The following is a 22,822-nucleotide window of genomic DNA, read 5'->3' on the forward strand; positions in this document are numbered from 1 at the left end:
CCCCGACCCTCTTGAAAGAGGCCAATGCCAACAGGAGCGCTGTCTTAATGGACAGGATATTATCTCTACCGTCAGCAAAGGCTCAAAGGGAGGACTTTGAAGAGCTCTAAGTACCAGAGCAAGGTCCCAAGAGGGTACAGAGTGCGAAACACGAGGTGGATTTAACCTCCTGGCACCCTTAAGGAATCTGATGACCAGGTCGTGCTTCCCTAGGGACTTACCTTCCACTGCATCGGGATGCGCGGCTATTACTGCGACATACACTTTGAGGGTGGAGGGGGACAGCCTCCGCTCCAACTCATCCTGCAGGAAGGAAAGCACGACACCGATCGGGCAAGTCCGGGGGTCCTCCTGACGGGAGGAACACCAATCGACGAACAGGTTCCACATGAACGCATAGAGGCGCCACGTAGAGGGGGCTCTAGCGGAAGTGATGGTGTCTACCACTGCCTGTGGTAGACCACCTAGAACCTCCGCGTCCCGTCCAGGGCCCAGACATGGAGTTTCCAGAGGTCTGGACGCGGGTGCCATAGAGTGCCCCGTCTCTGAGAAAGAAGGTCCTTCCTCAAAGGAATCGGCCAGGGAGGGGCTGTCGCGAGGAGCATGAGTTTGGTGAACCAAGTCCTGGTGGGCCAATACGGCGCCACAAGAAGGACCTGCTCCTCGTCCTCCCAGACTTTGCACAGAGTCTGTGCAAGAAGGCTCACTGGGGGAAACGCATACTTGCGCAGGTCCCGGGGCCAGCTGTGAGCCAGGGCGTCCGTGCCGAGGGTCCCCTCGGACAGGGAGTAAAACCACTGACAATGGGTCGTGTCCGGAGAGGCAAACAGGTCTACCTGTGCGACTCCGAAGACACTCCAAATCAGCTGGACCGACTGGTGATGGAGTCGCCACTCTCCTGGCAGGGGAGGCAGCCATGAGAGCTTGTCTGCCACATGGTTGAGCTCCCCTGGAATGTGAATGGCACGAAGCGACCTCAGATGCTTCTGACTCCATAGGAGGAGGTGGGAGGCGAGTCGCGACATACGACGGGAGCGTAGACCACCTTGATGGTTGATGTACGCGACGGTCGCAGTGCTGTCCGTACGGACCAGTACGTGCTTGTGTCTGAGAACCCCTTTGAGGCGACGCAAGGCTAAGCGTACTGCTTGCAACTCTAGGCAGTTGATATGCCAATGCAGTTGAGGCCCCGTCCACAGACCTGAAACTGCATGCCCATTGTACGTGGCCCCCCACCCGGTGGCAGAGGCATCTTTGAAAACCACAGCATGCCTGGAAACCTGGACTAAGGGCACTCCGGCCCGTAGAAACACAGGATCAGACCACGGGGAGAAGGTTTGGCGGCAGTGCGGGGTCACTTTGACCCGGCACGTGCCGCTGTGCCACGCCCACCTCGGGACTCGATCGTGAAGCCAGCGCTGAAGCGGTCTCATATGTAACAGGCCGAGCGGCGTTACTGCGGCCGCCATATGCCCCAGGAGCCTCTGAAATTGTTTCAGTGGAACCGCTGTCCTGCCTCGAAAAGACCTGAGGCAGGTGAGCACTGACTGGACGCGTTCCTCTGTGAGGTGCGCAGTCCGGGTGACCGAGTCCAGCTCCATACCGAGATAAGAGATCCTCTGCACGGGGCAAAGTTTGCTCTTGTCCCAGTTGACCTGAAGCCCCAACCGGCTGAGGTGCCGAAGCACCATGTCCCTGTGATCGCACAATACATCTCGCGAGTGAGCTAAAATGAGCCAATCGTCGAGGTAGTTGAGGATGCGAACGCCTTGTTCTCTCATGGGAACAATGGCCGCCTCCGCGACTTTCGTGAAGACGCGGGGTGACAGGGCCAGCCCGAAGGGTAGGACCTTGTACTGATACGCTCGACCGTCGAAAGCAAACCGAAGAAAAGGTCTGTGTCGAGGGAGAATCGAGACGTGAAAGTACGCGTTCTTCAGGTCGATCGCTGCAAACCAATCCTGGGGACGGATGCACTCGAAAATGCGCTTCTGCATAAGCATTTTGAACGGGAGTTTGTGCAGGGCCCGATTCAAAATACGCAGGTCCAGGATTGGCCATAACCCACCGCCTTTCTTGGGTACAATGAAGCAGGGGCTGTAAAACCCAGACCTCATCTCGGCAGGAGGGACCGGCTCGATCGCGTCCTTCGCCAGCAGGACATCAATCTCTTTCCTCAAGACCGGGGTGTCCACCGACCGCACACGGGTGAAGTGGACGCCCCTGAACCTGGGAGGCCGGCGTGCAAACTGAATTGCATAGCCGAACCGGGCGGTGCGGATGAGCCATCGGGACGGACCCGGAAGCGCTAGCCAGGCTTCCAGATAGCGTCCCAATGAACCCACCCGAACCACCGGCGTACCCGCGGAGGGGCAGCGAGGTGGAAGACAGGGACCCGGCTCTGGTGACGTTGTAGCGACCGAGAGCGGGGGTCTGGGTGCGCCTGACACCAACCTGCTTCCACCGAGGGGCAGACGGCAGAGAAGGCTTGTGGGCGTTCTGCTGCGGACTGACCGGTGGCGAGGGGAGGGGTACAGACGAGGAACGAGGCCCTGACTCCTCGTATGCTGGTCTCTGCGCCTCCGGGCCCAGCTGCAGCCCGGAGTGACGCAGCCGAGGCTGCGTCACGGCTATCTGCAAGCTGGGGAGAGGGGAACGGGAGTGGTGCAGCTCGGGGGCGGCACGCACTGCCATTCTGACCCTCTCGGACGGAGGAAACTGGTCTTTTTATACTGCCAGTCTCGACCGTGAGGGGAACGAGGGACGAGGCCCGGGGGCATCGAGTCCTGGTTTCCCCTCACCCAGCGAGAGACGAGAGTGACAAGGCCGTAGCCCTCACTGCCATCTGAGCGCTGGGGCCCGTGAACGACTCAGAGGAAGTGGACTGCTCAAACTTTGGGTACCGCTGATACAGCGGCGGAACAGAAAAGATAAATTCTCCACCCGGCCCTCCACCGGGGGAGGAGTGGTGATGACACGCACTCCCAGAGAGCAGATCGTCACACACTCTGGGTCGCTCCTCTCAGGGTTGCTTCCCTTCGCTGGGGGAAACAAACTCTGAGCGGGCTGGTTTTGAGGCGCTTCTGGACCACCAGTGTGGACATCGTCTAACCGAGGGCCAGCGCTGCGACTAATCACGGTCAGTCACTAAGCACAGCTCAACCCCGAGTTAGATCTACGCACGTGCAGTGGTAGTGAGAGAGGAAAAATTTCTGCAGCTTTAGGCATGTTTGGCTTGCCATATTGGCACCAAAATGCTTGCATACTGCCAAAATTCTTCACACACATCCAGGCACTTTAGAACAGCCTAGGAAAGTGTGGCTGTTAGATCTGAATCTTCAGCATGAGAACACACCATTATAGTAGGAACTCAGCATCATTTCAGAGTATAACAGCCCTCTCTCCGATGTAGCGATCGACATCTGTCCTCCCTGGGGCCCCGAATGAAATGCTTGGTCCCTCATAAGGAGGACCAGAATCCCATCCGAAAGCCTCGATGGCACACGGCACGCTGAGCGGCTCAAACCTTTACGAGAAAGGGGAGACGAACAACGTCATGCACTCCTGAGAGAACATGAACCACCCACGAACGCAGTCTCAACACACTGATTAGGCATGTGAAACAGTGATCGTGGCCGTCAACCAGGCATGCAAGATAGTGAACGTGGCCATCGCTTCGATGACACACCGCACCCTGGGCGCTCAAGCCTTCAGGCAGGGCGAACAACGTGCCGACGTGGTCATGCTCTCATAAGAAAGCATAAACCACCCACGAACACAGTCTCAGCATGTTTGCGATGCACTAGAGGAGTGAGTGGTTCGTGCTCACTGAAACCCTCAGATCACCAATGTTATTCGCCAAAGTAGCCCTCCTCTGGTGCACCAGAAGAGAAACTAGATCGAGAAATAAGCAAAGGGACTCACCTCATAGAGGCACGCGAGTCTTGATCTTGACCGTGCATCTTGAGCGCCGAATGACGCGCGCCGGGTTGCCGTGACAACCCGCGCTGTCAGCCGGCGCTCGACGGCACACGGCACGCTGAGCGGCTCAAGCCTTTACGAGAAAGGGGAGTCGAACAACGTGCCGACGTGGTCATGCACTCCTGAGAGAACATGAACCACCCACGAACGTAGTCTCACACACTGATTAGGCATGTGAAACAATGAACGTGGCCGTCAAATAAGGACAGGAAACGATCGCATCCAGAAACACACGAGTGAAACGTCATCCTGAAAAGGACGCGATCTTCACTCGTGTTGCTCTTTCAGTAAGAAAGTACTCTCTGCGCACTCAACCGTTTACCAGCTGTGAAAACAGCTTTTGAATCCACAGCATATAGACGCAGCCGGCAGACAGGAAACCGCGCGGTCGCTGAAACGCCATCTCACCAACACAGAGAGATCCCCTCCCGAAACAGCAGACTCGTAGCCGTAAGAAAAATACAATCTTAAAGCTCACTCACTCAGAGAGGACACAATCGGTCGGCTCCGAAGCTAAAAGCATTGCGCAATGTTTACTTCCGCCTTTTATACCCGCTCTGGTAGGCGGGTCGCGGAATGCAAATCTTACATGCCAATTTTCATTGGCTCGTTTTAATTCACTCGAAGGCAATTGATCTCCCTAGCGTGATCCCAATTCGTCAGGGAACTCCCCCGACGACACGTCTCCGTTCCCAGGACGAAAGGGAACAAGCAGTTTACACATAAACGGACAATGGACATTTGCCCAGTCCATTTGCAGTTCGATTACCCTCGTCCGATTGCAGTTGCAAGTCGCATTACATTTGCAATACAAGCATAAAAACAGAGACAACAAACATTAATTACAGACAGCCTAGTGGGCAGTTGGAGTAAAGATACAAAATTATTGGAGCTCAAACATTGTGACTGTGTTATGTCAAATTAACATTTTCATGACTGAAATACTGGTTAAACAAATGTGTTTTGAGTTTATACTTAAATTCATGCAACGTGGTGGTTGTCCTGAGAGCCAACGGAAGAGAGTTCCATAGCTTAGGAGCTATAACAGAGAAAGACCTGCAAACCCATAGACGATAGACGAAATCTCCGCTTACATAGGAGATCACAGCCAGAAGATCGGAGAGTTCGAGGGGGAATATACGGAGAAAGTAAGTCAGAGAGATAGGCTGGAGCAAGACCATTGAGTGACTTAAAGGTAAGCAGAAGAATTTTGTAAGTGATACGGGATGACATGGGTAGCCAGTGCAGTTTAAACAGAATTGGAGTGATATGAGCAGTTTTTTTAGTGTAAGTTAGTAGTCTTGCGGCAGAGTTTTGAATATATTGTAAACGTGAGATAGAGTGTGCTGGTAGTCCAGAAAAAAGAACATTACAGTAGACATGGCGAGATGTGATGAATACGTGTACTAGTGCTTCAGCATCTTTTGGGCTGACATAGGGACGGAGTTTGGCAATACAGCGCAGATGAAAAAAGGACGCTTTACAAAGTTGACTAATGTAAGTGTCGAATTTAAGTGCAGGGTCAAGAATGATACCCAAGTTTTTGACAGTGGCAGATGGAATTATTGATGTAGCTTCAAGGTCAAGTCTGGGAATATTACTTACATTTTTGGTTAGAGATGGAGGGCCAATAATATTTCTGTTTTCTGTTTCAGACTGAGAAAATTGGAGTTGAGCCAGGTCTTTAATTCATTAATACATCATGATAGTAATGCAGTCGGAGGTCGCCCAGGCCTCCCTTAAAGCATGTCCTTTGTACAGTACATGGCCCCTCAGTTGGTGTTAGTAAACGTCGTTCTAGGAGCAGTTGGCCCAGAGGAATGAAAGGTCTGAACTAGGGCTGAGGGTTTGGCAGCAGGCCGGGGTGATCTGTTGTCACACTGGGCATGCCACTCTGTCACGGTCACCTCGAGACTCGGCCTAAAGCCAGTGCTGTTGTGGTCCTCATATGGAGGAAGCCATGCGGCTCCAGCTGCCATATGCCCCAGGAGCCTCTGAAATTTATTTCGAGATCTGAAGTACATGTCATTCAGGTCGAATGCTGCAGACCAAGCTTGGGGGCAGGGCATTGAGAAAAAATGCCTCTCTGTGTAGCAACTTGGACGGAGGCTTTCGAGAAAGGGCCCGTAAAAGTGAACACAGGGCCAAGATGGTCATAACCCACCACATACTAGGTACATGAAGAACGAGTGTAGATTTAAAAATCTTGCTTTCCCCTTGTTGTTAATTAATTTGACCAGACACCAGTTATTTTGCCAAGAAATTTCTCGTATTTATTTTACCATTTTATATAAGACATAGGAGGGAGTGACAATGGACCAAACAAAGGTATTTGTTCCAACATTTCAGTTATCTCTCTGCCGTAGACAAAGAGTTTCAGTTCTTATATGCTTCTGACCAAAAAAAAATATATATATATACATTACCATAGAAACACATACATTTCCAGAGAAACATATGGTTCGCATTAACATAGGAATGTATACTATGCCAATGCTCGGTGGAAAACGATGCATATACATTTCTGTCTCTAACTCCAACACATACTCAAAGTCTCCCAAAGTCTCTCTGCCCCACATATGTATTCAAGAACACTGTGATTCACAAAATACAATGATTAGAAATGATTATGAATGTATATCAAAAGTATAAAACAGATACATAATACTACTGATTATGAATATTAATAAAAAGTAAGGTAACACTTTATTTTACAGTGTCCTTGTTACATATGTTACATGTACTTACCATAGTAATAACAGTAAATGATGCATAATTACATGCAACTAACCCTCAACCAAATCCTAATCCTACCCTAACCCTATAGTAAGTACATGTAGTAGCTTAACATTACTCAGTACTTAAATATATAACTACACTGGAACAATGACACCTTAAAATAAAGTGTAACCAAAAGTAATAATAATACAAAAAAAACAATATTAAATTAAGTTTTAGTCTTCAATGAGTTATGAACTGGCCTTCATATCAGCTGGAGGGAGCGACTATATAAAGTCCTTCGCCAGAGGACAGCGATATGCACACACAAGACAGGAGAATTGCTCAACACTAGGTGTGATGAATATCACTGAACTTGAGTGGTATCCGAGCGATAATAAATCGCATAGCCCAGTCTACTGGTCACAGTCTGGTCCGGACCGGTTGGGAAGCTCTTCCCGCTTCAACGAACCAGGCCCAGGCACAGAAGGCCACATACTTACCCAAGGTGGGGCAGCAAAGTGGAGAACAGTGATGTTAGTGAGCAGTGCAACACTTATCTGACTCCACTGGGCGGCAGGGGATGCGTGAGAAGGCGGATGACCGGGTTCTCGAACCGCACCAAGCTGCCTGCTGGCGACCAAGAGGGGGCTGAAGGGTGAAAGGCTATGCAGGGTCACACCGCCAGACTGGTACTCTTGGGACCCAGGTATAGAGAATTTTGCTCTTTTTTTGAAAATGTGGGTACCGCTGGCCGCGCTTATATGGGAGCCAGCAGGGGAACAGACACACACATAACAAAAAAGCTCCAACTGCCCTCCACCGGCTGGAGGGAGTGGATTGGTGGCCACTCCAAGAGCAACGAATCCATCCCTGGGTGGCCCGTCCAGGTTCAACGTTTCCGCTGTCGCTTACCACCTGGCTTGGCAGTGCCTAGAACGGGGTGGGCGGCCCTTTTGCAGCCTCCTCCACTTCGAAACCTGGGTGTAGGCTGCTGCGATGGTCCGGCGGGAGCCTCAGTGACAGGCAGACGGAGGATCTGCCCCCTGCAGACGGATGAAGGCAGCAGCGGGCCGCTGGGGCAGGATGTGCCGGACAGAGAACTGTTAGGCGAAATTCTCCACAGCCATTTGTTATTCTCGAATAACCCAACCTGAGAAATGGGAGAGTCCAGGAATCGAACTTTGTCCGCTTCTCTCATATCCGCCAGGTTGATCCAGAGATGGCGCTCCTGGACCACAAGTGTGGACATCGCCGTACCGATCGCGCAAGCTGCAACCTTCGTGCCCCCGAGGGCAAGGTAGGTTATAGTAAAGAGCTCACTCATGAGCTCACGGTCCGGACTACCCTCGTGCATGTTCATGAGTGCCTGGGCCTGGTGGACCTGAAGCAACACATGCAGAGAGGAAGCGGCTTGCCCACAAGCTTTGTAAGCCTTGCCCGTGAGAGCGGATAAGAACTTACAGGCTTTAAAGGGTTGACGAGGATCACCTCTCCATGAGGCAGCGGCCGCCGGACACAATTGCAGACAGACCGCTCCACTGGAGGGATAGCCTTGTAACCCTTCACCACACCCCCATCAAGGGTAGTGAGGGGGGAGGAGCTACTTAGGCAATTTCTGGCAGAGAAAAGTGCCATCCATGCCCTCGTAAGCTCCTCATGCACTTCAGGAAAGAAAGAGAAACCAATCATCCAACCGAGATCACTCGGGACACGATGGAGGGTTCCACGCGAGCCCTATCGCCTCAGCGGCCCTTTTCAGCATAGCTGTCATCTCTGGATCTGGCTCAAGCAACACTGGTCTCCCAAAGGGAGGCAGCGCAGCCGAGTCGTCATTTCCATAGTCCAGCTCCCCTTCCGATGCTGTGATAGACATACTATCCCTTGGAGTGGCCCCAAATGAAATGGCTGGTCGGTCCACTACAGAGGGACTAGCACGTTCATCGGGGAGCTCCAACGGTTGCGGTGTGTAAGAGGAGTGAGGGATCCACGGGGCTTTGCCGGGTGGATTACCACTCACTGTAATCCTCAGATCACCCAGCTCGGACGGCACCCCAGTCCTCCTCTGGGAAAGTAGCCTAGAAGAAAGACTAGAGTTAGGCCCAGAGGCGGGGACTGCACCCATGCTTTTGACGTAGGCGAGTCTTGATCTCAACAACAAGATGGTCATATTCCCACAATGGGAACATGACTCATCCATTAGAGCTGCCTACAGCGCCATCTTCTGGTCAAATTTCTGTTCCTATTTTGATGGATCTGGTCCTTGAGTACTACAGAGAACAATGACACCAATTATGCCATATTTGCTTGAATTTGCTGTCCACTAATTTGCATTTCTTTGAAAACTTACTTTTTCAAACTCCTTCTAGACCTTTGCTCTGAATTTCAACAAAATTCACCCAGATCATATTCAGACCATGCTAGTAAAAAGTTATCAAAAGCTCAAATAACACATCAATGAAATACTAGGCATGATAACCAAGCTGATTCTGAGACTGTAAGTCTGCAACACATTGCCACCAAACTTTGTATGTGTCATTGCCACCACACTATAATAATTTGATAACAGTGCCACCAATTGGTCAAAAGGGATAATGAAGTAAATCATATTTGTGATATTTCTTAAATTTTTGACAAATATAACTGTCTTTAATTACTCATTATTGCACTTTTTCTCATTGGTCATTTTTGTGTTTGGCCCTGATAATTGCTGCTTGCAGCTATATTTGTTATTGCTATTTTGTACGGAATTATTTTGTATTATATTTTTATCTTATAGAAAATCCCTTTAAATGAAATTTTCACTAACCTGAACTAGCACAACATTCTAATTATGTTTCTACCCCTGTGGATAGACTAAAATGACTAAATCTTTATTTTATAGCAGTGCAAATTTGGTGACTTATTGTCTGTACCTCCACAGAGCAACTGTAGTCCAGCCATTCTTGCCTGTATCGGTCTAGTCCATCTGAACATCTGAGAGATTATAAACACATGCATTTAGCTGTCAGGCAAGGACACATGCCTCACTTTAATTAATGCAGAAAAACACATAGGACACTCAGATCTAATACTGTTACCTTTGTAGATTATTGCACCACCCACAGCCTGATGTTAGTTTTGACTGGACACATTGTTCGCAGGAAGTGTGCTGGAGGCAGGCTAGAAACAGATATGCCAACATAAGGTTTTGATGTGTGCAATTGTGATTGATGTAGAGGAAAGATAAGCAGTGATTTACTCACTTAGGTTTACTCACTTGGTAAGGGGCTGAACTCAAATGCAGAGTTATTGACAATCTTTGTTGTGTCAATCTCTACCCGATTATATTCATAAATAGTCCGTCGTTTAGCATCTATTGATAATACAACAATAAAGTATGATCAATAAAGTCAAAATGATAAGAATGTAAATGTACCATAAATTAAATTCATTAACAGTTTTACACTGACCTGCAGAAGGTGAAGAAGACAAAAGGGCCATGAAGGCATCAGACAGTCCCACTTTCACTGGATGCACAGTGGAGTTGATTTTCTCCACAGGCAAAGGAACCTGTTATGAAAAGCCAAAAGAAGGAAACTGGACACTGTCAAAACCATGTTTTTTTTTCTTTTGTAAATTTGATATGCTGAAGTAATGATCTGTAAGCACATTATTTTACACTGCTTTGATGACAATAATTTTCAGTGGTAATGATATTCTCACTGTTGGCTTTATGTGTGTCTAATTTATCTTGGTTGAACTGATCCAAATGAAACATCTGAGGCTGACTCACATCTTTGTAGCTGAAGACAATGGTCCCGTTACCATAGAGAACAGTCTGGAAGGTGAAAGCTCCTTCAGTTTCTCGATCCTTTAGCCTCACTTTGTCCCACTGTACCACAAATATGTCACCTGGGGCATGAAAGTCAGGTTAAATTTCCACTGAACACTGCCTGAAATGTTTTAATAAATTTCACTAATGATAAGAAAGCACATACTGTACTTGTTTTTAGAATTTAATCAGACAGAATTGGGATATATACTCTACCATTAAAAAGTATGTGGTATTTTTGTTTTGTTTTTGAAAGAAGTCTGTTATGCTCACCAAGGTTACACTTATTTTTTTTAAATGCAGTATAAACAGTAATATTGTGAAATATTATTACACTTTAAAATAACTGTTTTCTATTTGAAAAAAAAAAAACATTTCTGTGATGTGTAGCTTTTTATGGGAATGAATCATGCCAAAGAGTTGAAAAGAATCAGAACCCTCAACAGACACCAGAATTTTGGAAAGATAAAACGAAAAGGCTACTGCAGGAGCAGAGAGAGAGATCACTGCTGAGGCAGTGGAGGGATGCTTTTCTGTTCTTTCATAAATAACACAATTCAATTCAGCAACAAATCTGACATGTATTATCCCATAAATATGACGAGTCGACAGATTGGGTGTCGGTGTTCTGGAAGACTCTCCCAGTGCTGGTGATTTCTACAGCGCGAGTGCAGCGGTGATCACGAGCTTTGAGCTCTCAACTGCTGTTTTAACAGCAACAAATTTCTAAATGTTTGGGTTTGTTTACGGCTGGTTAGAGCCGAAAGGTGAGTGCTTCACGGTTTCAGTTCACTGTTCAGTGTTTCCGTGGTCATTCCCCTGTGTGCTCCGGCACTGGTGATGGGTCCTATTTCCTGAAAGAGCAACACGGGTGCATTTGGATGCAGTCGTTCCCTGTTCCTCTCTGATGGTCACAATTGTTGAATCACATGTTTGGGCTTACAGCATGCTGAAGCAGCTTTTGTGGACGGTTCATGTTTCCATTGCGGGAATATGACTGTTGCGGTGTTGAGATCGAGACTCAAGACGAGTCGCGCCCCCATTACCATGCCCCACCCCGGGGTGCTGTGTGGGATGGGTGATCGGAGGATAATGATGGATACAGAGGCGTGCACAGGGGGGGCTCAAGCGCCTGCCCATTTTGTCTCAAAATGTATTGTGCCCCTCTCTGATAATTGTAAATAATAATAATTATTATTATTATAAATAGTATAATAGATAACAATACACTTATACAGTATTGCCACTCACAATAATAATACAAAAAAAGATTATATAAAAAATTTTTTTGGCTGAAACATTTGGCGGAGATAAAGTGGTAGGCAGAGTTTCCTTTGCAGCCCTATGTACGCAGTAGTTTGCCGCGAGTTTTCAAACTACAGGAGCAACTGTAAAAGTTGTGGCAGCATGCGAGTTATGCTTAACTAAAATGCAAGTATAACTCGATTTCAGCCGCATTTTTAGTCTGACAATGTCATTCTTTTTTATCCAAGGCAAGCATTATTATCTTGGGGAAATGCATCTAGTGAAATTAAATCGACATGTACATGTCCAATTCTAAATTGTAAGGAATTTATATCTTTGATTTCATAGTAACACTTTACAATAAGGTTCATTTGCTTATTATTCATGTATTAACTAACATGAATTAACCATGAGCAACATATTTGTTACTGTATTTGTTCATTTTAGTTAATAATAATACACCTGTTAATTGTTTGTTCATGTTTTTTCACAGTTAGTGCATTAACTAATGTTAACAAATACAACTTTTGATTTTAATAATGTTTTAGTAAATGCTGAAATTTGAAAGTTCATGTTAACAAATTGAACTAATGAAACCTTATTGTTAAGTGTTACCGATTTCATGATAGCTAACACTATAGGCTATGCATATAATACATACATAACATTTACAACATCAACAAAACGTCCCGGGTTACGTATGTAACCCTAGTTCCCTGAAGGAACGAGACGCTGCGTGAAACGCTGCGGGAACGCCTCTTGCGTTGTGCGTCATGAAGCACGTATGGAATCAGCCCAATGGCGAGACGGAACATCACGAGTGACGTCATCGACCAGGAAAATATAAAGCACACCCCTGAACACAATGGCGACAGCTTCTGGAAAAAGTCTGAAGCAAGTCGATCAAGGGAATGCAGGGAGTATGGCAACGACACGCAGCCTCTCGTTCCTTCAGGGAACTAGGGTTACATACGTAACCCGGGACTTTCCCTTTCAGGAACGTCAAGCTGCGTGAAACGCTGCTAGAACGCTAATACCCACGTCGCCATAAGAGCAAGTGACCGACTGTGTGAATCAAAGATTAAATTCAGCCGAAAGCACCTGCGCCCCAGGGGTGGAGCTGAGGTCTAGGTCATAAAACCTGACGAAAGTATGCAGTGAGGACCAGCCTGCCGCATCACAAACGTCCTGGAGGGAGACTCCTGACAATAAGGCTTTGGAAGCCGCCATACTCCTGGTAGAGTGAGCTCGGACAGCCAAAGGTGAAGGCTGACCAACCGACTCATAGGCAAGTGAGATGGCCTCAACCACCCACTTGCTCATCCTCTGCTTAGACACTGGGGACCCCTTCTTAGTTGATCCAAAACAAACGAACAGCTGTTCTGATTTTCTCCACAGGGCAGCTCTGTGGACGTAAGCATCTAAAGCCCGAACAGGGCAGAGCAGATTAAGTTTTTCCTGATCAGATGATGTAAAAGGAGGAGGACAGAAGGCCTGCAGAACTATATGTCTGGCCACATTGGTAGGAACCTTAGGGACATAACCTGGCCTGGGGTGGAGAAAAGCCTTCACCATCCCAGGTGAAAACTCCAAACACGAAGGAGCAACCGAGAGAGCCTGAATATCTCCGATTCTCTTAAGAGAAGAAATGGCAAGGAGAAAAATAGTCTTCAAAGTAATAAACTTATCAGCAACTTCTTCAATAGGCTCAAAGCGAGCTAGGGAAAGACCTTCTAGGGCGATAGCTAAGTCCCATGCTGGCACCCTCGTGAGGACTACAGGCCTCAGCCTCAATGTACCACGAAGAAAGCGAGTTATAAATGGGTGTCTCCCCAGAGAGACTCCACTGAAAGGGACATGGTAAGCAGCAAGTGCCGCCACATACACCTTTAGTGTGGAGGGGGATAGCCCTGAGGAGAAACGCTCCTGCAGGAACTCCAGCACTGCACCCACTGGGCAGTTAACTGGGTCCAACAGGTGTTCTCCACACCAAGAAGTGAAGAGCCTCCACTTCAAGGCATATAACCTCCTCGTGGAAGGAGCTCTGGAATGAAGGATGGTCTCAACAACCTCGGTTGAGAGACCAGCCCCTACGAGCTGGGCCCCCTCAGAGGCCAAGCCCATAGCTTCCACAACTCTGGGCGGAGGTGAAGTATCAACCCGCTCGCCTGAGAGAGAAGGTCCCTCCTGATCGGAATCTCCAGAGGAGAGCCGTCTAGAAGAGACACTAGGTCCGTGAACCATACTCGGGCCGGCCAAAACGGGGTACCAATAATAGACTGACCCCGTCCCGGCGAACCCTCTCCAGAACTCCTGGGAGCAGAGCAATCGGGGGAAAGGCGTACAGGCGTGACCTCGGCCACGCCTGCACCATAGCATCCAACCCCAGCGGGGCTGGATGACTGAGAGAAAACCACAGTGGACAGTGTGATGTCTCCCTGGACGCAAATAGGTCTACCTAGGCACGACCATACTGCATCCAAAGGAGCTCCACCACCTCGGGGTGGAGTCTCCAGTCCCCGGGCCTCAGCCCCTGCCTCGACAGGATGTCCGCTCCCCGATTTAAATACCCTGGGAGATAAATCGCCCTCAATGAGAGAAGCTTCCCCTGGGACCATAGAAGGATCCGGCGAGCCAGATTGTATAACGGGCGAGAGCGCAGACCCCCCTGATGGTTTATGTAAGAGACCACTGATGTGTTGTCGGACCGGACAAGAACATGATGACCTCTCAGGTCTGGCAGGAAGTGCTCCAGAGCCTGAAACACTGCCAACATCTCTAGACAATTTATATGCCAAAATCGATGATGGTCCTGCCACAGACCCTGGGCTGGGCGACCACTCATGATCGCCCCCCAGCCTGTGAGGGAAGCATCTGTCGTTAGTGTTACACGACGACAAAGAGCTCCCAACACAGGTCCCTGGGACAGAAACCAAGGATGCCTCCACATGACCAGAGCACGGAGACAACTCCGTGTAACTTTGATCACGCGGATGGGGTTTCCCCTCGGGGAGAACCCCTTGGTCCTGAGCCACCACTGTAATGGTCTTATGTACAGCAGGCCGCAGGGTATAACACTGGACGCTGCTGCCATCAGACCCAGCAGTCTCTGGAACTGCTTTACAGTGAGCAACTGGCCTAGCTTTACTCTTTTTACAGCTGAGAGAATCGAAGCGATGCGGGCAGGCGACAGGCGAGCCCGCATTGCCACAGAATCCCATGGTACCCCCAGAAAGGATGTTATCTGTGATGGAGATAGAACACTCTTTTTGGCATTCAGCCTCAACCCCAATTTTTTGATGTGTGCGAGGACGACATCTCGATGCCGAGCCGCTTGCTGCTGCGATTGAGCGAGAATCAACCAATCGTCTATGTAGTTCAGTATACGAATGCCCTGGAGCCGCAGCGGGACTAGCACTGCGTCCACTCACTTCGTGAACGTGCGGGGAGATAAAGCTAGGCCAAACGGAAGAACACGATATTGGTACGCTTCGCCCCCGAAAGCGAACCTCAGGAACTTCCTGTGTTGCGGAAGGATGGAGATGTGGAAGTATGCGTCCTTCAGATCTATCGTGACAAACCAGTCCTCGGACCTGATTTGTGACACGATTTGCTTTAGCGTAAGCATCTTGAATTTGAGCTTGGCTACAGCACGATTTAATAGGCGCAGATCTAAAATTGGACGCAACCCCCCATCCTTCTTTGGAACGATGAAATATCGGCTGTAATAACCTGACTCCTCGCTGGGAGGAGGAACCCGTTCTATAGCCTCTTTTTGAAGGAGCGTTTTCACCTCTTGTTCCATTACCAGAGCCTGCTCGGGGCCCACCAACGTGGGCAGGACCCCGTTGAATCGAGGAGGAGGAGATCTGAACTGAATGGCATAACCCCTTTCTATCGAATGCAGAACCCACTGAGATATTTTTGGAAGACTTTTCCACTCTGCCAGAAAATCTACTAAGGGTACCAGCCTCTCGAGGCTGGCCTCTGGAATATTTTGAGCAGCAGACACAGCGCCCTGTAACGGCGCACCGGCAGGGGACGACTGGTCTGACTGCTCTAAACCCCTCCTCAGAGGGGGTGAGCGTCCCTTGGGAAAACGCTCGCTGGGCCCGTCTGCGCCCCGACACGAAGGCGGGGTTGGCAGAAGGGACCCCTGAGGGCACCGTGAGAGAACGGGCACCGTCTGAAGCGGTGAACACCTCCCTCTCACGGTGGGGACCACCCTCAGCATCCTGACACCAGTGGCGTCAGGACTTCTTAGACGAAGCCTTCCTAGCCATAATGACTGTCCTCAGATGAGTCTTACCACTAGAAGGCTTCGCTTGAGACTGTCGACTAGCTCCTCACATAGGGCGCAACAAAGGCAGAGTGTCGCGTCTCGTGGCCCCCCTTCTAAACAGTGGGAACAGACGCGACACTCTGCCTTTGTTGCGCCCTATGTGAGGAGCTAGTCGACGGCTTGGTCTGCCCTCGCCCAGCAGACCCTGGGACATGAACTTTAAGTTGGAGGAATTTTTGAAAAGCTGCAGCTTGTTTCTTTTCTTCCTGAAATTTATCTATGACCGTGTTTACCGCGTCACCGAATAAACCAGATGGAGAAAGTGGAGCATCCAAAAGAAAAGCTTTCTCTTTATCCTTCATATCAGAAAGATTAAGCCACAAGTGTCTCTCTGCGGCCACCAGGGCTGCCATAGAACGGCCCATTAGTTTAGCCGATTCCCTGGTGGCACGCAGAGATAAATCTGCAGCCTGACGCAGTTCTCGAACCACGTCAGTGCTGACCTCCTCACTCTCACTCATATCTTTTAAAAGATCGGCTTGGTATGCCTGCAATATTGACATCGTGTGCAGACACGCCGAAGCCTGACCAGCCGCCGAATAAGCCTTACCCACCAGAGCCGAAGTATTTCTGAGAGGCTTGGTGGGTAAAGCTGGTTTCTTAAGAGACGAGGAAGACTCAGCAGAAAGATGGCTAGCTAGAGTCTCCTCCGCCTTGGGCATCGCCCCATAACCATATAACTTAGCCCCCGATATATTAGAATATGTGGAAGTCTGGGGGCTAAACACACGATAAGAGGCGGGTCTCTTCCACGACCTCGACACCTCGGTGTGGAGATCGGGAAGAAACGGAAGGCACCGCCGTGGAGGCTGAACGCGGGAAGGCAAAAATTGTTCGTCAAGCTTGCTTTTTAGAAACATATTCCTGCCTAACAGCTGGCCACTCAATGCTTAGTTTTGACACAACACGAGTGAGCACCTCCATAAGCTCCTCGTGTTCAGGGGAATGAGGTGACGAGTCCTCAACATCCCCTGTCTCAATACTGACAACATCCAACTCCTCAGAACTGGATAGCGGCAGTATTGGTGCCTCAGCCTGGGGGGAAGAAACCGCAATGCGTGCTTCCACACCCGGAACTGAGGCACTGGAACTGGCAGGTAAAGGCTGAGATAAGGCAGAGCCCGTATCAAACCCCGCTGACAGATCCATATGCGATCCCCACGACAGGCGGCGCCGCTCTGCCTCGACAGAAGCGGGACCCGAGCCGTGGGGAGCGCGAACCGAACCACTCTCCTCGAAGAGTGATCGGCGGGAGCAGAGCGTTCTTAATGGAAAACGCTCGCAATGCTCACAATCAGCCCCCTCCAGAGCTGACTGGGCATGCTGCACTCCCAAACAAACAACACACAGATCGTGTGTATCCCCACCCGTGAGAAAATGAGTACAGGGGGGAACACACTTTCTATATTGCTGCTCGCTCGTCATACTGATATATGTGAATATATATATAGTTTTTTTTAAGTGAAAAACTCCTGCCTAGCAATCACTAAGAACAGACAAAAACACAGGGACAGATTCACACACAGAGCGCTTGCTGAAGACAACAGAAGCTGTCGCCATTGACAACTAGTTCATGCGTTCATTACATCAAGGCTAGATTATTGTAATGCTCTACTGGGTGGTTGCCCTGCACGCTTAATAAACAAACTACAGCTAGTTCAAAACGCAGCCGCTAGAGTTCTTACCAGAACCAGGAAGTACGACCATATTAGCCCGGTTCTGTCAACACTGCATTGGCTCCCTATTAAACATCGTATAAATTTTAAAATATTGCTGATTACTTACAAAGCACTAAATGGTTTAGCTCCCCAGTACTTGAGCGAGCTCTTAACGCATTATAGTCCTTCACGTCTATTGCGATCTCAAAACTCCGGCCAGTTGATAATACCTAGAATATATAAATCGACTGCTGGCGGTAGATCCTTTTCCTATTTAGCACCAAAACTTTGGAACAATCTTCCTAACATTGTCCGGGAAGCAGACACAGTCTGTCAGTTCAAAGCTAGACTAAAAACACATCTCTTTGACCTAGCATTCACATAACACTCTATAGCCTTCTATAATTCAATATTAGGCTGCTTAGATTAGGTCAGCCGGAACTGGGAACACTTCCCTCATATCCTGATGTACTCATTACATCATAAGAAGAATGGCATCTACGCTAATTTTAGTGTCTTTGTTTATCCCGAGGTTTTCCCGCAGCCTGCTGGATCCAGGCCGTTTCCAGATCTGACGAAGGACTTTCGCCTGGACCTGATGACAATGCAGTGCTGAAGTGCCAACTACCCTCTCCCTATGGAGGATCCCTATACCACTCTACAGATAAAGCGTTGTGGAATTTTTCGGTTCGCGTACCTACCCAAAGTGATAAGATAAAATAAAAATTCTGCATCAAAATTTATAGACAAGTAGTTTGTTTAGGCATGGTTTATAAGGAATTACAAACCTGCGCACATATATTCAAACGCACATAACTATAGAATCAATTCTTAATGCGCATGTGAACGCCATCAGCGTCTATCACAGGTTCACGTTTAAAGTCTGTTTAGAGAGAATGGTGTCGTCTTAGCGGCCCCTAATTTAATAACAAATGATCATTTAGACGGAAGTGAATCAATCAAAACTAACTTTAGCTGGAAAAAACATTTTTCAAGAGCCACTATAAAACCAAACCAATCTCTGTTACCTTAAATTATATGTTTATCTCTGTAAAGCTGCTTTGAAACAATCTACATTGTTAAAAGCGCTATATAAATGAGGATGACTTGACTTGACTTGACATTGTGTTCAGGGTTGTGCTTTATAGTTTCCTGGTCGATGACGTCACTCGTGACGTTCCGTCTCGCCATTGGGCTGATTCCATACGTGCTTCATGACGCACAACGCAAGAGGCGTTCCCGCAGCGTTTCTCGCAGCTCGACGTTCCTGAAAGGGAACTAACCATGAATTCCTCATAATTACATTCTTGATTCTCACTGTTTTGTTTGGGTAAGTAAATAACATTTCATAATATTATAATAATTTCCCTATTTTCGTTTGATGTGTTATGCATTCTAATTGTATTAACATCTTTTCATAGAATGCCAAGGAAATAAAGGATAAAAAGACAAAAAAAACAAGGAACTCTTTTTTTTGTTGCCCTTTTTGGTCCTTCCGCCCCTGCCCCTGAGGAGGTCTGTGCATGCCACTGGATGGATGTCTCGCCCTGTAACCATTCCCTGTGGGCTCCTCAATCCTCCATCACACCGCAGCCGGTGGAATTTACTGTTGAACGTCCTGGTCCCTCTGTAATGGATCGATCAGCCGTTTCAATTGGGGTTCCCCCAGAGGATAGGATGTCGATACATATTATTCAGAAGGTGGGACTTATTCCAACATGTTGCCTTTTGCAATTCCAACCGTTAATAAAATATAAATTTACCGTCTTTGTATATCTAAAGGAATCATGGCCACCTGTTTGATCATTCAAAAAGGGGGGTGATATAAGGCTTTGAATCTTACCTTTACAATGAATATAGGGAATATGACTAACTCTTAACAACAGCTTTTAAAATTGCTGACATTAGAAATGCTCTACTTTCATGTGATGAAGAAAATACCACTTTACTTGAAAATATGATCTGTAAAAGCATCATACTCAACACATAGTCTTGTATTACATATCCCAGACAGCAACATAGTGTCGCCCAGATACGGCCAATATCTGTTACGTGTGGAATCCACATGTACCAGATGTGACCCGGATCTGGGCCGACACTATGTTGCTGTCTGGGATTGTTGAGAAGATCTTAACTAGCAGAAAAGAACAATATATACATTAGGCCGCGTTTTAGTTCGGAGGTTCATGGTCCATAAGGTCTATATAATTATACGTTTAAGTAATCCGCTTAGGCATTAATATTTAAAAAATAAGAAGAAGACTGACTGAAAGCGTAAGAAGCAACGGATAAATTGGCCAGTTTGCAAATCGAGGAAAAGAGGATAGCTAGATTTTTGCCCGTCTTCGTGGGAAATTAATGTTTGCGGCGGCAAGAGCGTACTGCAATTAGTTGACTGAATGGAAGTGGTTGAGCTGGGGTACGCAGACTAGCTGAGGGCAGGAGGAACGGGTTTTATGATGGTGCCTGAACGATTTTGCTGGATGACGACGGCCTTGATTTTCCTTGTTATGTTAAAACGGTATTCTGCAGAACACTCTTTGTTGGATGTAAAGTGAAGAGCTCTTTTCCAAAACGCGATAAACGCCATTTTAAAAAAAAATGAGTTTGTCATATCATTTTGCTGTGTACTGAACCTATTCACTGCTCCATTAACGTTTCATGACAAATCGCTATATTTCCTTGTTTAAAATGTACTGCAAGATGCAGTTCTTTTCCAAAACGCGATAAGCGCCAAACCTATTTTTAGTCTAAACGCGATACATCCTCTCGACCAATCAGAATTCAGTGAGCGTTCTACGCAATCCAACACGGCGGCGCTCTGAGCAGTGGTTTGTTTATGTTCATTCATTCATCAAAATGAGTGATAACACTTTTGATGGCCTTGATGAGCCAGTGAGACCTTTTCCTGGGGGTAGAAAACGCAGACTGGACAAAGAAAATCACCAAAAAGAACAAAAAAAGAAGGCCCGTCACTCGGGTGCCGCGATAATACCGACAATAGGATGTCAACACAAAGCTGCCGCAAAAGGTTTCTGTCAGGCCGAGAGGCTGTCGCTGGACGATCTGATAAAAAATGTAAACTATTTTTACGAAAAACCAATCAAGGTTGACCAGGACCAGGCCATACTTCATCTCCTGGACATCACGCAAGTGACAAGAAAGCGTCCAAAAGTCCAGGAGGTAAACAAACAAAAAGACCGGAACATATCTGTTAAGTACAGTCTTTTGTGCAACAGTCATCCGGAGAAGGTGCCCGTTTGCAAGGCGACCTTCATAAAAGTTTTTGGTGAGTAATTGTTACAACTTGCGCCTCAGAATAGGCGAGTTTAATATTGTTTTGTATGTTTCTCCCTCGCGAAAAAATATATTTTCTTGTAAAGAAGCCTGCTAACGTGACATGAAAAGTACTGTATAGTTGTACAAGCCTACTGATAGATAAACTGGCCTTTATTGACCATGATAAGGTGCTATGTTAGATTGTGTGTAGTGATGGTAGTGCAAAAGTACAAAATGTGGCCAGTTAAGGGTGGATTCTTTTATTTATTTACATATTTATTTTTATTAGGCAGTAAACAGTGGGTGCTGTAAAAAGCTGTGCGTATTGTTACAGAGGACATGATGTGCTTGTTGTTACATGGTATGTCATTGCTATAGAGCAGGGCTAGGGGAGCAGAGAGAGAGAGAGAGAGAGAGAGGGGGGGGGGGAGGGAGTAATAGCAAGTTAGTTGTGTGTAATTCTGTTTATTTCATTTTGGCTCCAATGTATATGACAATCTAAATAATTTACTTTCACAGGCATCAGCAAAGACCGTGTGTCCCGGGTGGCTCAATATTACGCTGAGACTGCTGAGGCTCGTCCAGAGAGAAGAGGTGGTGCACGACACAGTGAGGAGCATGCAAGGAGAAGGCAACTCATTGTTGAGCACATACAGACTTTCACCTGCAGGGCCAGCCATTATGGCCGGAGAGGAGCACCAGGCCGCAAGTATCTCCCCAGTGACCTGAGTGTGCGCAAGATGCATGAGCTCTTTGAAGCTCAGAGCCATGCTCAAACCAGCTATTCCCTCTTTTATTCTGTGTTTTCAAAGGAATTCAATCTTGGCTTCGGTCACCCAGCTACAGATGCATGTGCTGATTGTGCCAAGTACAAGATCAGGATAACAGACCCAAACCTGACTGACACAGAGAAGAAGATGGAATCAGCATCATTTATCTTACATCGTCGCAGAGGGCGCTTTTTTTATGACATGTTAGGCAGGGTTGCTGAAGGTCATATTACCCTTTGTTTTGATATGATGCAAAACCTGGTCCTTCCAAAAACCGCAATAGGACAGGCCTATTACTCACGGCAGATGTATATGTACCTGTTTGGTGTGGTTGTGCACCACGGGGAGAACAGCTGTCAGGCAAAAGATGATGTCCATCTGTATGTGTGGCAGGAGAATGAGGGTAGCAAAGACAGCAATATGATTACTTCTGCGCTGAATGACTGCCTCAAGGTTCAACTGCAGGACAAAGTCAGCAGATCCAGGGGGCTTCGGCTGTTTAGTGACTCTTGTTTTGGGCAGAACAAGAACGTGAGCATGGTGTCCATGCTGATGGAACTTCGGCAGCTTTTCCCCAACCTCAGCATAGAGCACACATTTCCAGTACGGGGCCACAGTTATCTACCTGCAGACAGAGTCTTTGGTAGAATTGAGCAGAAGGTAAGGAAGATGGACACAATTCTGCTACCACAGGAATACCACGCCATCCTGCAGCAATTCGGCAATGTTCATGTTTATGGCACTGATTGGGAGGCGTTTGATTACAGGTCAGCCTCAAAAGACTGTGTTAAGGCTCAGAGGAGCTTTAAAATCAGTGAAGCACGAATGCTGGACTTGAGTACCAACAAGCTGGGTGTAAAAACGACTTACAATGGGGAGTATTGTTTCCATAGTGTGTTAAAGCGTGGCAAGCGGTGGGCTGACCTGAAACCTGAGGTACTTCCAAAGCAGACCTCTGTTAAGGCTGCAAAAAAGAGAGATGTGCTGGCACTATTAGGAGCAATAGGTGTGTCTG

The 22,822-nt window shown here is 47.7% G+C and overlaps 1 protein-coding gene across 3 annotated transcripts in view; it reads right to left on the minus strand.

The window, feature by feature from the left end:
- The window catches only part of plxdc1 (plexin domain containing 1), a 540,924-nt gene that overhangs the window by 158,710 nt on the left and 359,392 nt on the right, over positions 1–22,822 (minus strand). For all 3 annotated transcript variants that reach the window (XR_013195559.1, XM_077205815.1, XM_077205814.1), the window contains exons 6-10: positions 10,475–10,593; positions 10,152–10,251; positions 9,959–10,054; positions 9,780–9,861; positions 9,615–9,675 (exon numbers count right to left, since the gene is read on the minus strand). Coding sequence is in view for 2 of the 3 variants with exons in the window: in XM_077205815.1 (XP_077061930.1) it covers positions 9,615–9,675; positions 9,780–9,861; positions 9,959–10,054; positions 10,152–10,251; positions 10,475–10,593 (458 nt within the window). In the remaining variant the exon portion in view is untranslated. The remainder of the gene's footprint in view (positions 1–9,614; positions 9,676–9,779; positions 9,862–9,958; positions 10,055–10,151; positions 10,252–10,474; positions 10,594–22,822) is intronic.

Source organism: Siphateles boraxobius, unplaced genomic scaffold (genome assembly GCF_051911475.1).
Source record: "Siphateles boraxobius isolate OS27281-9 unplaced genomic scaffold, OSU_SipBor_1 55, whole genome shotgun sequence".
Lineage (NCBI taxonomy): Eukaryota > Metazoa > Chordata > Actinopteri > Cypriniformes > Leuciscidae > Siphateles > Siphateles boraxobius.